The sequence below is a fragment of the Microtus oregoni genome, unplaced genomic scaffold (assembly GCF_018167655.1).
Source record: "Microtus oregoni isolate MIOR12 unplaced genomic scaffold, Mior012 000053F_ref0000044, whole genome shotgun sequence".
Classification (NCBI taxonomy): domain Eukaryota; kingdom Metazoa; phylum Chordata; class Mammalia; order Rodentia; family Cricetidae; genus Microtus; species Microtus oregoni.
The window spans coordinates 14,879,081-14,896,131 of record NW_024543829.1 but is presented as its reverse complement, the minus strand read 5'-3'; the positions used below and the strand labels follow the sequence as shown (position 1 = coordinate 14,896,131).

Here is a 17,051-nt window from a genome sequence, read left to right as displayed (position 1 = left end):
CTCAATTGAGTGAGTGTGATTTTCTTTATTGGTCTGTGGGAGATTGGTCTACATGAGCTTTTGTATGAGTTAGCTAACAAGCAGCATCTTCCATGGATCCTGCTGTTCTCCTTTGCCGGTGAGTACCCTGGTCAGAGGCAATAACAGCATGGGATGGCAAACAAGCAGACCTTTGGGTTCCAGCTTCAAGTTCTTGCTCTCCTTCCTCAGTGCTGGACTGGAAGTATAGCATGAAATACCCGTGACTTGATAGAGCCTAGCGGTATGGGTCTATTCGATCTTGACTAAGTTATTTTCACCAGGTGTGGCTAGTATCCAGACCTGATATTTCAGCTATTGAGAAGTGAAAGACCCGGATAAATCCAGACCCCTCTAGCAGGAAAAATAGAGCCAAAAATCTAGCAGGAAGAGAAGGGCCAAAAATCTAAGTTAGCCAGTTCAATGACTCTGTTTCAGGAACTAGCTGAAAATAAAGTTAGATTATAATCTTGAGAAACAGGGAGTTACCCCCTTGTGATTATTACTGGTATTTTCAGAATTTTCCAATGACACCCTCCCTTTGGATTACTAGGTTGTGGTTTCTTCCCTTAAACACCCCTTCTCCCAGCTACTCGGGGTCGAACTCTCCACCCCTGCATGCGAAATGAGTTTTGGCCCCAGTGCCCTGATTCCTATCCTGTCAATAAACCCCGTGTGATCGCAGCAAGGATGGTCTCTTTCAGAAGTAGATCTGTTTCCACCTCAAACAAAAGTCTAAGGATCCTACTCCCTTAGGCAGATAAGGATGGATTCCATCAGGGTGTGGTTTGCCTACAGAATGTTTAGTCTAGGGTGTGAGCATTACTTGTCTGGTTCTGGCAACAGAAAGTTTAGCTAAGAATGTGGTCTGTTCATTACCTTTTATCATGTTAATGCAGTTTTTACCTTACTCCTGTCTTTTGGGGTTAAGGTATTTAAGCAAACAGAAATTAAACAGGGGCGATTTTCAGTATTCACTGGAGCTCCCTTGTAGCGAGCAGCATAGAGATGGAGATGTATAATCAACTCCTGAGATGCTAAGGCCTGACCTATGCTGTGATCATGCAATGATTATCAGCTGCCTGCATATGCGTGAACCTATGGGCAGTGCCCACCTGGCAGTTCGGGGTTGGCAGCCCATGCCTACTTATGGCTGGGAGAGGTTTGCCCAGGGAGAGAGAGAGGAGGGGGGGGGGAGAGAAAGTGAATAAAGTCCTGGAATAAACTGCAGTGAGAAGAGCTCCGGTGGTCGCGTCATTCCTTGCGGATTTGGTGAACGTGACACTCCCTCCCAGTACTACCCTAGGTTTCAGTTTTACAGTTTTCATTCCTGTCTTGGTTCTCTGTAGCTTGGAAGTCTGTCCTGGAACTAGCTCTTGTAGATCAGGCTGGCCTCGAACTCACAGAGATCCACTTGCCTCTGCCTCCCGAGTGCTGTGATTAAAGGCGTGTGCTTCCACCACCCGGCTAAAAATTGTGGTTTTAAAATATATTTTGTTTTAATTGTGTGTGTATGTTACAGTGCATGAGTGAAAGTCAGAGAACAACTTTTAGAAGTCCAGGTGTCTCCTAGCATGTGTTTCTCAGACTTGGTAGCAAGTGCCTTTGCCTGCTGAGCCCTCTCACTGGCCCTCTGAGTCAGATCTTCTATTACTAGTGGCCTTAAATTCATTATAGAGCCAGCTGGTGACCCAGGACCTTTTTTAAAAAAATACTTATTAATTACTTTATTTATTTTACATTGGTGTTGTCTTCATGGATGTCTGTGTGAAGGTGTCAGATCCCCTAGAACCGGAGTTACAGACAGTTGTGAGCTGCCATGTAGGTGCTGGAAATTGAACCCAGGTCCTCTGGAAGAGCATCCATTGCTCTTAATTGCTGAGCCACCTCTCCAGCCTCCAACCCAGTGTTGGACTCTAGCGTCCAAACACCGAGAAGGAGTCGCCCCCAGAGACCATCTCATATATCATAGCTGATGCAAAAGCATGAGGATTTTATTAATTCTGTCATGACAGGGTCCCTCAGCATTCGGGAAGCCGAGAGACCTTAAATAGCTGGTACAGTCTACTTTTAAAGGGGCCACAAAAGCAAGGGGGGTTGTTCTTTGACTATTCTGATTAGCTTGTTCGAAAGGGCTATTACCAATAATTGACTGGAGAGCTGGGGCCAGATCAGATGAGGTAAGAGGTCATTTTGACCCCATTTCCCAGGGGACCGAACCAAAACATACGTATATGGGTAATTGTTCAGGAACTGGGTACGTGCGAGTGTAGCTGTTAGGTCCTTGGTTCCCAGGGGAGGAGGGGAAGCACTATGGCACAGAGGCTGAGAGGATTCAGAATTGTCAAAAATGGCTTCAGGATTGTCTTAAAGTCTTACACCAGAGCCTCTTTGTGCATCACAGAGAAGCACACTGCTGCTGAGCTACTCTTCAGTCCAGTTTGTTTCAGATGGAAAAAGATCAAACTACCAGTATGGTGGCGCATGCCCTTCACCTCAGCACTCAGGAGGCAGAGGCAAGCAGATCTCTGTGAGTTCCTAGCCAGCCTGGTGAGACCCATCTCGAAGTGATAACACAAACTAGACCTGTGTTTGTTTCTGATGACTGTGCTGTGAACTTCAGCAGTTTCTCAACCTCAGTTATATACTGGAAGTTTCCTGGTTTTTGGTGCATTCAGTATTGAATGAGGCAGCCAAAGGTCACTAGTCACAAAAATAAAACAAAAAAACTCTCCAATGTGGCTGTTAAGTATTTTTCAAGCCAAGTGAGCCTGGGACTGAGACGAGGGATCCTACAGTTTAATATGTATATATTTTGATGTCCAAAGCACGGTGTTGTGCTTCCAATTTAGCATTTCCAAAAAGTTAATGGCTAGCCTTATAAATAGTACAGAGAAAGAGCAGTTCTGGACAGAGTGGTATCAGGGCAAGGGGTGTGGGGATTGTGTGTGTGTGTCTAATTCCTGTGGATTCCCAGTCCTGTTTTTGGTATCTCTTTCTTTAAAGAATTTGGTGAGCTGGGCAGTGGTGGCGTATGCCTTTAATCCCAGCGCTCGGGAGGCAGAGGCAGGCAGATCTCTGGGAGTTCGAGGCCAGCCTGGTCTACAAGAGCTAATTCCAGGACAGGAACCAAAAGCTACGGAGAAACCCTGTCTCGAAAAAAATCCAAAAAAAAAATTTTTTTTGTTGGCTAATTTATTTTATTGTTATTATTTGGATTTGAGACAGGGTTTCACCACGTGTCCAGCTGTTCTGAAACTCTCTGTAGACTAGGCTTGCCTTGATCTCAGAGACCACCCACTTCTGCCTCCCATGTGCTGGGATTAAAGATGTGCTTCACAAACACCCATTGCTAATTTATTCATTTTTATGTGTGTGTTTTGCCTACATATATGTTCATACACTACATACATGCAGTGACTGTGGAAGCCAGAGAAGAGTGTCAGACCCTCTGGGGCTGAAGTACAGATGTCGTAAGCTATCTTGTCATTGCTGGGAAATTGACCCTGGGTCCGAGAAGACCAGCCAGTGTTCTCAGGCTGTCCTCTAAGCATCTTTTTAGCCCATTTTCAGTATCTCTTTGGTTCAGTGAAGCTGCTGTATTTAGTGTTCTCTGTCTACTTGGTACTTTTTGTCATCTAGAACATTATGTGTTTCCTTTGTGCTTTCCCTCCTTTTGAGGCAGTGTCTCACTTTGTCATCCTGGCTGGCCTAGAACTTATTGTGTAAACCATGTTGTCCCAGAGCTGGGATTAGAGGCGTGCCACCATACCTGACTTTCTCACTGTCTTCTGATTTTGCGAATGTATATGTTTGTGTGTGTGCACCATGGAAGCCAGAGGCCAACAATCTGTTGTCTTCTTACATCACTCTCCACCCTATGTGTTGAGACAGTTTCTCATTGAACCTGGCGTTTGCGGATTTGGCTGGGCTGTCTGACCAGCGATCTCTTGGCTTTGGCCTGTCTTTACCTCCCCAGCACTGGTGTCATCACAGTTCTCTTGTTTGTGCGGCAGTCACTGTACTGACTGAGCCACACCCTCAGACCCCTCTCTATCTTATTATTTATCTACTTCCTTATTAGGCAGGATCTTCCCGTGTACCCCAGACTAATCTTTATCTAGATAACCTCCTGCCTCTACTTCCTGAGTCCTGGGAGTTCTGTTGTGTTCTGCAGTGCCTCTTCCATCACTTTAAGGGTGTTTCGAAAGGAACAAAAATAAACATTGAAAACTTTACTCTTAGCCAAGTTATTCATGTTATTTTGTTGATGATTTAATATTTATAAATTGATTGGTAATAGAGTTCAGAGATAGGCCCTGAGTTCAGTGTCCAGTACTAACTCACAAACTTGTAAAACAAAACAATAAAAAACAAACAAACCAAATACTGAAGCCCCCAAACAGAGCTTATCAATCATTTCTGGAATTTTTGTTCTACTTTTATTTCTGGGAGTTGGGTTCAAGGCCTCATGCGTAGGAGGTAAGCACTCTCCCACCTGAGCTGCACCCCAACTGGGATCTGGATTTCTTGAGATAAGTCTGTATTTGTTACCCAGTCTGACTTTAACCTCACAAGCCTCTGGCATTGGCCTTCTTAGTGCTGGATTATAGATACCTGCTGTCATATGCAGTTTAGATTTTTTTTAATTTATCTGTTTATTTAAGTAAAACTCTTCTAATTTCTTTTTTTCAGTTAAAATTACCATTTCAGTGGACTGGGGGAGAGCTCAGTGGCAGAGTGCCTGCCTGGTCTGCATACGGTCCTGCTTTTGATTCATAGCCCTGAACCAACAAAAAGAAACTTTAAAACTAAGGTAAGTACAAGAACCTGCCTGTCTTTCCAGTCAGGTGACCTTTCCCTTTAGTTCATTGTTGCCAAGTGCACTTAAATCCTGTTCTAGAATTTTCCAGCTGGCACTTGGTTCTTGGTAATATGACAATTATTACAATGGTGGAATTAAGTTTTTCAGATAATCCTTTTTTTTTTTTTTTTTTTGGTTTTTCGAGACAGGGTTTCTTTGTGGTTTTGGGGCCTGTCCTGGAACTAGCTCTTGTAGACCAGGCTGGTCTCGAACTCACAGAGATCCGCCTTCCTCTGCCTCCCGAGTGCTGGGATTAAAGGCGTGCGCCACCACCGCCCGGCCTCAGATAATCCTTTTAAAGCATTTAGTATGCTACAAGTCTGTACATGTGCTTTATATTTTGAGCATCTCAAAATTACTTGTTATAAACTCTGTTAGTGAAAATGTTATGGGTAGAATGTTGCAAAATTGAAATTTTCTACTTAATGGCTAACACATCACGTTGTTGTTATTTGTCTAAGTATCAAAGAAAGGTCTTAATTAAATGAGAGAACTTTCTAAGACAGAAGCTCCAAATAGCAAGTCATGGGCAAAGGCTGAAGTATGTTCACAACTTAACTGATTTTCGTTGCAGAACTCTCCCCCATTTGCCTTTCTGGTTATTATTTCCAGAAATAAATTTCAAAAACCAATCAGTGTTCAAGGGAAGGGAATTTTCATTAGCTGTAGGCTAGGTTAAGAAGCAGGTATTGGTAGGAAGTAATCAGATTTATTCAGGGGCCAATAGTTTTGAAAAGGTAGTAGAGTCCCCTTCATCTTAGGGGACTCAGAGTTGTAAAGGACATTCATGGGGGCTTGGAGAGGAGCAAGGTAAGGATGGCTAAGTAGCCCTGTTCAACAAGTAGCCTCTTCTGTCAAGAGAAGGGTCCCTGCTATAGGAAGGAGTACCTGAAGTTCATAGTGGGATGACTGCAGTACCATATGTCCATGATCTAGTCTCCTCGAGTGCTCTCATTTTAGGAAAGGCAACCTGCCCATTACTTGCACTTCTCTCTGCTTAGCTGTCTTGTTTCTCAGGAAATTGGAATTATTATTTTAATTGTTCCTTATTACTGTGATAGTGTCCTTAAAACCTTGATTAAAGCTGGGTGGTGGTGGCACCCCTGCCTTTAATTCCAGCCCTCAGGAGGGGATGGTGGATCTCTGTGAGTTCAAAGCCAGCCTGGTCTACAAGAGCTAGTTGCAGGACAGGCTCCAAAGCAACACAAAGAAACCTGTCTCGAAAAGAAAAAAAAAAAAAAAAAAGGACAGCCTTGATCAAACTAATGTATTTCCCTCGGTACCTAACATGTGTGTGTGTTGCTGGTTCAGAATCAGTTCACTCCACTCACTCTTAACTTTATATGGGGATAACTGAAAGTCACCCTGAAGTCGTCAAATTTTCTGGCTTATCGACAGTCTGTGACAATGCTTTACTATAGTTAGTCCCTCGATGGTCTGCTTGAGCAAAGTAATCCTCCAAGTGATTTTCTTCTAGACAAGTAATACTGTCTGCATTACTGTGATAGATGTGAAAAAGAATCGTCCACCCCCTCCCCCAACAGATTCTCCGCAGTAGCCTTTAATAGCTGACAGGGTAGTAAAGAGAGGAAAAGTTCAGTCGTGGGTCTTATTTTTGTTGTTGTTTATTCTGTGAGTGGGTGTGTGACTGGCGCACTGGAAAACCACAAGACAACCTATGTGTCAGTCTCTAACTGCAGCCTCCTTTGAGACAGGGTCTCTTGTTCCATGCTGCATGCTTCAGACTGGTTAGCCTTTGATCTGTCTTCCTGTAGCAGCCCTGAGATTACAGATGGGCACTAACACCCCAGATTTACTCAAGTCCTCACACTTGCCCTCTCAGCCATCTCCCCAGCCCCATGGATCTCCTTTTAAAATTCACACCAAGTTTCCCTTTTTATTCTTAGGGTACTTGAAAGAGCAAAACAAAAAGTAAAGCTACTATCTGTTTATCTTGCAAAGGCAAATGGATTATAAGGGAGCAGCAGGTACTGCTGCTCTAGAGATCGCTTTCTCTCTGTGGGGCATCAGCCCCTTTTGGGCCACATTATGTAGCTACCCAATGCCTTCAGAGCTGCCAGTTGTACAGAAAGTCACAAAATCCATAAAGTATATACTGGTAGTTCTTGGTTTTTTTTTGTTGTTTTGTTTTGTTGTTTTTTCGAGACAGGGTTTCTCTGTGGCTTTGGAGCCTGTCCTGGAACTAGCTCTGTAGACCAGGTTGGTCTTGAACTCACAGAGATCCGCCTGCCTCTGCCTCCCGAGTGCGCCACCATCTCCCGGCTATACTGGTAGTTCTTGTAGCAAGAATATAATAATTCTCTCCTTGAGTGTAAAGAATAGGGCAGTGTAATCCAACAGTGCATTTTTATCTCCCATCCATTTCTGTATTGCTCAGAACCTTGGGGTGATGAGCCCTGTTAAAGGACAACAATACAGTCATTTACAGTTCCAGGCTGGCTTTATTTTAGATCCTATAGTTGAACAGCTAGGAAATAAATGTTCTGATGAGCTGAGCAAAAAGAGTCTTTATAGACAGAAAGGGCTCAAGAAAACAGACAGAGATACATGAAAATTTGTAGCTTCATTTCAAAGCCCATGTTTTTGAAGTCATATCCAGAAATATCACTGCCCATGCCAATGTCATGGAATTCTATTTCTAATGCTTTCATAGTTTCAAGTCTTAAACATTAGGTCTCTAGCCCATTTTGAGTTGAAATTTTTTTAATATAGTGAGACAAAAACTACACAAACATCCAATTTTCCTAACAAACGCTGTACTTTAAAAAGACTGTCTTCCGCCGGGCGGTGGTGGCACACACCTTTAATCCCAGCACTCGGGAGGCAGAGGCAGGCGGATCTCTGGGAGTTCGAGGCCAGCTTGGTCTACAAGAGCTAGTTCCAGGACAGGAACCAAAAGCTACGGAGAAACCCTGTCTTGAAAATCCAAAAAAAAAAAAGACTGTCTTCCTTTTTAGAACTTTTTGCACCTTTTTAAAAGTCATTTGAAAGAAAATGTCAGGGAGCATTTCTGAGCTTTTATTTTGTCCCTCTGGTCTGTGTCTGTGTTTATGCCCGTGCTCTCCTGCTCTAGTCGCTCTCTCTCTGTGCATTTGGAAGTCAGGTTGTATGAGAATCTCTTTTTGATTTATTTATTTTTGGTCAAGGTTTCTGTGGCTCTTCGGATAGTTTTCCTGATTCTATACATGTTTTGGGGTTTTTATTTCTGTTTCTGTGATAAATGTCATTGGCATTTTGATAGGAATTGGACTGACCCTGTAGATCAGTTTAGGTAAGACTTTTTTTTTTTTTTTTTTTTTTTTTTTTTAGTTTTTCGAGACAGGGTTTCTCTGTAGCTTTGTATGTAAGACATTTTTTTTTTTTTTTTTTTTTTTTTTTGGTTTTTCGAGACAGGGTTTCTCTGTGGTTTTGGAGCCTGTCCTGGAACTAGCTCTTGTAGACCAGGCTGGTCTCGAACTCACACAGATCCGCCTGCCTCTGCCTCCCGAGTGCTGGGATTAAAGGCGTGCGCCACCACCGCCCGGCTTATGTAAGACATTTTTAAGATTATTAATTCTATGGCTGGAGAGATGACTCGGCAGTTAAGAGCACTGGCTGCTCTTCCAGAGTTACCCATCTTCAAATCCCAGCACCCACCTGACAGCTCACAACTGTCTGTAACTTCAGTTCTAGGGAATCTGACACTCTCACAGAATATATACAGGCAAAACAAAAGTGAACATTAAATAAATAAATAAATCTTTTTAAAAATAAAAAAAATAAATGTTTTAAGATTATTAATTCTACTTAATGAACACGGGATATCTGTTTACTTATGTATTCAATTCCATTTTTTATTGTTCTATAGCTTTCAATCCTAAAATCTTTCACTATTTTGATTAAATTATTTCATAAATATTATAGCTGTATATAAGGGATTTTTTTCCTATTTACATAGTTTGCTGTTGACTTACTAGAGGCTACTAGTTTTTACATTTTTATTTATCATCCTGGAATTTTACTGGATTAAATTTTTAGTTCTAATGGTTTCTTTGATAAGAGTCTTTAGGACGGGGCTGGAGAGATGGCTCAGAGGTTAATAGCACTGGCTGCTCTTCCAGAGGACCTGGGTTCAATTTCCAGTAACCACATGATGGCTCACAACCATCTGTTATGAGATCTGGTGCCCTCTTCTGGTGTGAAGGCATATATGCACACAGAACACTATATACATACATTTTAAATAAATTAAAAAAAGAAAGTCTTTAGGACTCTGGTTCTCAATCTTCTGGATGCTGTGATCCTTTAATACAGTATTTCATGCTGTGGTGACCCCTAAACATAAAATTGTTTTCATTGTTACTTCATAACTAATTTTGCTACTGTTATAGATTATAGGCAGGATATCTGATATGCAACCTCTGTGAAAGGGTTGTTCAGCCTCCAGAGGAATTGCAACCCCCAGTTAAAAAACACTTCTGTGGGGTATTTATTGGTTTTTGTTTGTTTGTTTTCTTGAGTTTGTCCTAGAACTTCCTATGTGGACCAGGCTAGCCTTGAACTCACAGATCCTCCTGCCTCTGCCTTGCGAGCACTAAATCCATAGCTGCATGCTACCATGCTTGACTTTCCATCACTTCTCTGCCTATTGGAGTGCATTTCCCTTTTTTCCTTTTTGCATGTTTTGTGCATGTGTGGTAGCACATGTATGTACATACATATGTGTGTAAAGGTGCACGAGAAGAACATGAGTGTACATGTATCTGGTGGGGGTACCCATGGAGGCCAGAAGAGGGCTTCTTATTATTTGGAGCCAGAGATACAGGCATCTATGAACTGACATGGGTGCCGGGATGCAAATTCCTGTCCAGCAAGTTGTCTTAACTGTTGAGCTATGTCTCTAGCTCTGTGGATGATTGCTCTTATAAACCTTATTACTAGAATAATGTTGGGCATGAGTCTTCAGAAGCAGGCCTGAGGAAGCAGAGTGTTCTCTGTCTTTGATTCATAGCTCTGTTTTCCCCCTAGAGAGATGATCATTGTTAAAGTCTTGAGGTCCCATCCCCAGAACCTATATAAATATAACTGGGTAGGGAGGTGGGGAGTCTACTTGTAACCCCCGAACTACTGAAACAGAGATCTGTGGATCCCTGGGATTTGGTAGCCACACAGCCTAGACTACTTGTGAGTTGAAGGCCAGCAAAAGACATTCATTCAAAAAGAAGAGCTGGGCTATGTTAATTGTCCTCTGTCCTCCACATGCAATCTTTTCTCTCGTTTACTGCTGCTATTAGATACTACCCATAAAGAAATTCAACTGGCTTATCTTGTCTGGTAGGACATCATAAAACTCTAATTACAAAGCAACAAGAAGAAACCTCCCATTGCATTTCCCCACCCAGTCTGCTAGCATTAGCTCATGCCCTTTTTCTCCACTTGTCCTTCATGTGATTGCACAGCTTTCAGTTGTGCCTGTGCAGTGAAGTTTAGTTTCACATTGGAAGTCTCTGCTTTTCCCCTTCTGTCGAAGATCAGCTTCAACATGACTCTTACCTTCCAGGGTAGGAGCGCGAGGATTAGAATTATTAAGAGGAACAGAGATAGAAGAGACAGAGCCACAGAACAGCATCAGGAGGGAAACTGAGTGAAAATCGTTTATTTTCAGGTTGAGGTATAGCTACGAGCCAGTGACCAGTTGTTTTGCTTTTCTGACCTTCAGGTAGGTCCCCAATTTCTATCTCTGGGTTTGTATTAATCATGCTACACTTAAGAGCCATTAACATGGCTCAGTGGTTAAAGATACACTTAAATCTAATAATTTGTATTAGATCTGAGGACCCATGCAGTAGAAGAACAGAACTGACTTCCACAAGTCAATTATAACATGCATGCATACACACATACACTCATGTAATATTACATGTAAGGTACTGTAAATGTTAAAAAATTTGAACTAAGAAACAACCTAAATGTTTTATTAACAGATTTGTGTGTGTGTTATTTTTATTTTTCCAAGATAGAGTTTCTCTGTGTAGCTTTTGGTTGTCCTGGACTCATTCTGCAGACCAGGCTGGCCTTGAACTCACAAAGATCATCCTGCTTTTGCCTCCCCTTTGCTGGCATTAAAGGCGTGTACCACCACTGCAGGACAACTGTAGATTTTTATCTGTTTACTTTTTGATTGTGTTGCTAAGGATATAACCTAGGAGCACATTCTCTACCACTGAGCTCTACTTCCAGCTCAGTACAATTCACTTTAGAAACTGCCCTGTCTTCATAAAGGGAAGCCCTCTGTAAACTGCTGCTGTGTACAGCAGTGGAGAGGGTTTCTTTATGGTGATGAAGTCAGTGATGGTTACCTTTTAGTTATTTTCTTTATGGTGATGAAGTCAGTGATGGTTACCTTTTAGTTATTTTCTTTATGGTGATGAAGTCAGTGATGGTTACCTTTTAGTTATTTTCTTGACTGGACCTTCAGGAATATGTTAGAAATGTTTTATAGCTTGATTTGGAATGAGATTCTCTAATACATATCAAAATATTTACTATTCTGTTTACTCAAGAATGTGCATTTCACTGAGCTATATTTCCATAAGTTATAAGTGTATGTTAAATCTCAATACATTATTCAATAAAATTAATTTCCTGCTTGAATGTTCTCCTTTGTTTACCCGTTCCTTTAAAGCCATTCTCTTTGACTTGCCTGTGCTGTAGAACAGTGTTCTCAGGCTGTAGGTCTTCCCTTTGGGTTAGAACAGCCTTCTCACAGGAGCCACCTAAGAGCATCAGAAAACACAGTGTTTATGTCATGATTCATAACAGTAGCAAATTAGTTAGGAAGTCGTAACAAAAATAATTTTATGGGGGCTGGAGAGATGGCTCAGTGGTTAAGAGCATTGCCTGCTCTTCCAAAGGTCCTGAGTTCAATTCCCAGCAACCACATGGTGGCTCACAACCATCTGTAATGGGGTCTGGTGCCCTCTTCTGGCCTGCAGGCATACAGACAGAACATTGTATACATAATAAGTAAATAAATATTTAAAAAAAATAATAATTTTATGGTTGGAGTCGCCCCAATGTAAGGAACTGTATTAAGAAATGTAAGGTCTGCAGCATTAGGAAGGTTGAGAACCACTGTTGTAAAATGAAATCATTAAATCTTACTAAAGTTGCTTTTCAGTTCCCCACATGTAAACCCTGGCACAGCTACATTCCCTTCCACTGTCAGTCTGTAGTCAGCTCTCCTAAAGTCTCCCACCAATCGGGTCTGCGCTGGAGCTTTATCCTTGACCTCAAGCTTGGATTCTTGTCAAGAACTGAACTGGTTTCCTTGCTTCTCATTCTGTGAATCAGTCTAGGCTTTATCAGTCAGTAAAGGTATCTCAGATGAGGGGCTGCTCCCAGGGCTGGAGGAGGCTGTGTCTGTGGCGCAGTAGATACGCTGCCCCCTGTGCTCTGCTGGCATAGCTTTTTTACTTCCCTGTCCCTTCAGACCCTTTGAAAACAGATACTTCGCATCTCCAGACATCTCTTACTCCCTTACTAACGTGGCCGGTCATGCTTTTTTTTCCCCCCAAATATTTACTTGCTTATTTAGTCATTTCAAACCAGTTCACTCTAGGATGTGTGAGGAAGCGTGGGCACCTATGTGCTTTGGAAATTTCTGAACTGCTTTCAGATTTAAGTGTTTCCCATATGAGTTTGTTATTCTGAAGAAAGGACTTCTTGTTTTTGTTTTTCAAGACAGGGTTTCTGCCGGGCGGTGGTGGCGCACACCTTTAATCTCCGCACTGGGGAGGCAGAGACAGGCGGGTCTCTGTGAGTTTGAGGCCAGCCTGGTCTACAAGAGCTAGTGCCAGGACAGGCTCCAGAGCTACAGAGAAACTCTGTTTCGAAAAAAAAAAAGAAAAAAAAAGACAGGGTTTCTGTGTATCTCTGGCTGTCCTGGAACTCATTCTGTAGTCTAGGCTGATCTCGAACTCACAGAGATCCACCTGCCTCTGCCTCCTAAGTGCCGGGATTAAAGGCATGCACCACCACCGCCCAGGTCCTTTGGTATCTTTAACTGAAAGATGATTTCCTCCCACTCCCATGTGACTATTGTACTCCCATCTGCTCTGACGTCATGATCTGGATAAAGCGTCGATCATACTTGTCATCTCTTCTGTCCTGTTACAGGTTCTTACAGGCGATGGAAACTGATCTCAGTTCCCAGGACAGAAAGGACCTGGACAAGTTTATTAAATTTTTTGCACTCAAGGTAATATGTTCATTCTCTTCGGCTCCCTTGGTGATGGAGCATAACAGCCTTCCAGCTTGCCCATTTTCAGGGACACTTGTGTTGTAAACCAAGCTGTGAAGTGTGGGGATAGGGCTGCGGGTGTAAGTAAAAAGTAGCTCCAATTTTCCACAGCTACTTGTTCAAAAGAAATGTTTTAAGGCTATGTGTAGAAATGTCAAACTGGTATGCCAGGGTATTGGCACAGTGTTCCCTCGGGATGGGAACAAAGACTGTGCATCTTCCCAAAGTGTCAGCTCACTGCAACACCCAGTGTGTTACTTCTCATTGCTGTGACCAGATTCTTGACAGGAAGCAAAGTAAGGGGAGCAGGTTTGCTGTCTCATAGTTGAGGATGCAGTCCCCGGTGCAAGCTGGAGGCTGCTTCCTCACATCATGCTGGATCAGGAAGAAGAAAAGGGAAATTGTGCTGCTCCTCTGGCTGACTTTTTTTTTTTTTTTTTTTTTTGGTTTTTCAAGACAGGATTTCACTGTGGCTTTGGAGCCTGCCCTGGAACTAGCTCTGTAGACCAGGCTGGTCTCGAACTCACAGAGATCTGCCTGCCTCTGCCTCCCAAGTGCTGGGATTAAAGGCGTGTGCTACCATCGCCCAGCTCTCTGGCTGACTTTTGAGATAAGGTTTCACTTTGTGTCCCAGGCAGGCTTCAAACCCGTGGAAGTTCTAGCTCAGCCTTCCACATGCTAGGATTACATGTGTGAACATTGCTCTATACTCTTTTTTACCATTTCACATTGTGTGCATGCGTGTGCACATGCTCCCCAGCATTTGTGTGTAAGTCAGAGGACACCTTGCAGGAGTCTGTTTCCTGTGGGTCTTAGTGATTGAACTTAGATCCTCAGGTTTGCTGAGCTGTCTCGCCAGTCCTTAAATGTCAGTCTGCAGTGTATGTGTGCCGGCGCGTGTTCTGGTGTTGGATTCTCGTCCTCATGATTGCCCAGCCAGCATTTAGTCCAGTGCTCCAGCCCAGAGTAGGAGGATTCCACCCACACACACCCTCAGACACACCCAAAGACACGCTTACTAATACAGTACAATTGTTTATGTTTTGTTTTGTTTCTCTGGAACTTGCTTTGTAGACCAGGATGACCTCAAACTCAGATCCGCCTGCCTCAGCCTCCTGAGCGCTGGGATTAGAGGCGTGCGCCTCACCGTCCAGCTTAATTTTTTTTCTTTTTTGACAAATTTTTAATGCAAAAATTGACAGAATTAACCATCCCATGAGTTTTTATGAGTTTTTCTCTTCCCAGTAAGTGGAAAAGTCCAGGTGAAATTTGACTATTATGTTTTTCTGAATCTAAAGGCCATTTCTACCTGTATCACTTCCCTTGCAACAACTCCTGTGCAAGCCATGCCATCGATTCTGATGGTAGAATGATCTGGAAGATACAGGGCACACAAGAGAACTGTATGGGTGATCGTGCAGTTGTTTTAAAGCACTGTGATGGCCCAAATGGGTGTCAGTGGATATTTGTGAACGTCATGGCTACCACGTTCAGCTTCCCTTCTGTCACTCTAGCGCACAAGTCTCAAACTGCTTTTCACTGGCTGATACCACCCTGAGGAATGCTTGGGTATTGTTCTGTGTGCGCTGTCTTTCTGTCTGCCTTATGCTCCTGCACTCCCTAGAGCAGAATTATGACTTAGTAGAATTAGATAGCCTCACTTTAACCCTGCTTTGGCAGAATTTTAACTCCATAAGCAGCTAAATCTTTTTCTTTTACTATTTTTCTTTTTCATTTTTTTCACCTCCCCCACTTTTTCTATTTTTGGCATTGCTCAGGCTCTAACCCCAAGTTATTTTTGATTGTGTGTTTTGTTTTCAGACTGTCCAAGTAATTGTCCAGGCTCGACTTGGTGAAAAGATTTGCACCCGTTCATCTTCTTCCCCAACGGGTTCTGATTGGGTAAATTCCTATTCTTTGCTAATGGCTGTGTATACTGTGGTGTCTGTCAAAAGGAATGAATATAAAATGTCCTACTGCTGTGTAAGGCATACTGCCTAGAGAGCTGCTAAATCAGCTGACCCATTTCTAGAGAAAGTATGTACATTCTTTATAAACAATTAGTTTATTTGGACCTCGACTTTCTGCTGTAACTTGACAATATAGTGCTTAAGAGATAAAATAATACGTTGGTAGGTAATCTGTGTAATAGTTAATTAACCTTTTTAGCCTAAGACTTTAGCTTTGGTACAAACTGCTTCCCATAGGAAAGGAAGAAGTGTCTTAGTGTTCTTTTTTTTTTAAAATACTTAATTTTTATTTAATCAACATTTGTTTTGCTTGCATGCATATTTGTACGAAGGTGTCAGATCTTGGATTTACAGTCAGTTGTGCACTGCCATGTGAGTGCTGGGAATTGAACCTGGGTCCTCTTTAAGAGCAGCCAGTGCTCTTAACTGCACAGCCCTCTCTCCAGCTCAGCTAAAAGCAGTACCTGCATGCACTACTCTGTGTTCCCATAATACTCCTTGAGAGAGGGTTTTACACAGAAATCTCTCCTGGTTTTTAGTTCAATTTAGCAATCAAAGACATCCCAGATGTCACCCATGAAGCAAAGAAGGCCCTGTCAGGGCAACTGCCTGCGGTGGGACGCTCTATGTGTGTGGAGATCTCACTCAAGACTTCTGAGGTAAGGTCATGCTAGACTTGCTTTTCTTACTTGGCACGCAAGGCTCTTCATCCTCTGCTTCCAATTCATTTTTAGCTTTATTGTGTTCCTTTTCTTTATGAATTTCTCATCATTTTTTGAAGGAATTGTGGATTTTTGGTGCAGGGGGTTTAAGATAGGTTTTTCTGGGTAGCCCTGGCTGTCATGGAACTCACTTTATAGACTACACTGGCCTAAAACTGGCCTTAAGAGAGCCACCCGCCTTTGCCTCCCAAGTGCTGGGATTAAAGGTGTTTGGCACCACCGCCTGGCAGAATTGGGGACTTTTATTTATATTTTTTGCTATGCTGGGAGTTAAACCCAGGTGTTGCCCATGTTCATATGACACATTTAGTCTTTCCCTGCCTACTTGTTCAGAATAATGTACAGAGGGACAGTTTGGCTAATGTTATCGACTAAAATATTTTTAAATTAAGGTAATAATAACCTTTCCTAAACTGGTGATGTCACTTAAAAATAGCACCTGTAGAAAGGCTCTTCTGTCACTTAAAAAATGTCCGTCTTTCCAAGGGCAGTTGGAAAATATTATCAGAAGGTTTAGGGCTGGGGATGCAGACTGTAGGTAGCACAGCCTAGCCAGCGCACGAAGCCCTGAAAAGTTCTAAATACGTATTCTTGTCAGGTATGGCGGCACGGTTCCCCAGTACCAGCCCTCCAGAATTGAGACAGGAGGATTGGGAGGTCTTTGGCCAGTTTATCTTGTATAATGAGACTCCCTTGTTGCAGTTTTAATGTATGTAGAGCATGAGACTCTGTCTCAAAAAGCAAAGCCTAGGGTTGGTAGGATGGCTCAGCGGGTGAAGTGTTTGTCACCAAGACTGATGAGAATCCTGTATGGTAGAAGAGACCGAACATCAGAAAGTTGTACCCTGACCTCCATCTGTGTGCTATGCCACCTACAACTAAAGGAAAAAGGGTTTTCTTGTAGTGCTAAAAAATTAGGAATATGTTAAAAGATGTGAGACTTGGATAGATACAGTGGTTGTCTATAACGTAACCATGAACAGTAGACCAGAGTGTGGAGATTCTGCTAGTGTAGCTGAGTAGATTCCTGGTGACCATGGAGCCTGGAGTTGATCCCCAGCACCGCAAAAGAAAATAAAAGTCAATCTCTCTCAATTTTTCTCCATTTGTCTTTTCCTCCTCTCTGTAATTTTTAGTTAGAAGGAACATTCCTTGGTGTGTTTATTAAAAAAGAA

General features: G+C 42.6%; 1 protein-coding gene across 5 annotated transcripts in view; it reads left to right on the top strand.

The window, feature by feature from the left end:
- Positions 1-17,051, top strand: part of Atg13 (autophagy related 13) — a 41,088-nt gene that overhangs the window by 9,968 nt on the left and 14,069 nt on the right. For all 5 annotated transcript variants that reach the window (XM_041637490.1, XM_041637489.1, XM_041637493.1 and 2 more), the window contains exons 2-5: positions 4,714-4,834; positions 13,061-13,142; positions 15,006-15,086; positions 15,694-15,813. In XM_041637490.1, the coding sequence (XP_041493424.1) occupies positions 13,074-13,142; positions 15,006-15,086; positions 15,694-15,813 (270 nt within the window). In that variant the 5' untranslated portion in view covers positions 4,714-4,834; positions 13,061-13,073. The remainder of the gene's footprint in view (positions 1-4,713; positions 4,835-13,060; positions 13,143-15,005; positions 15,087-15,693; positions 15,814-17,051) is intronic.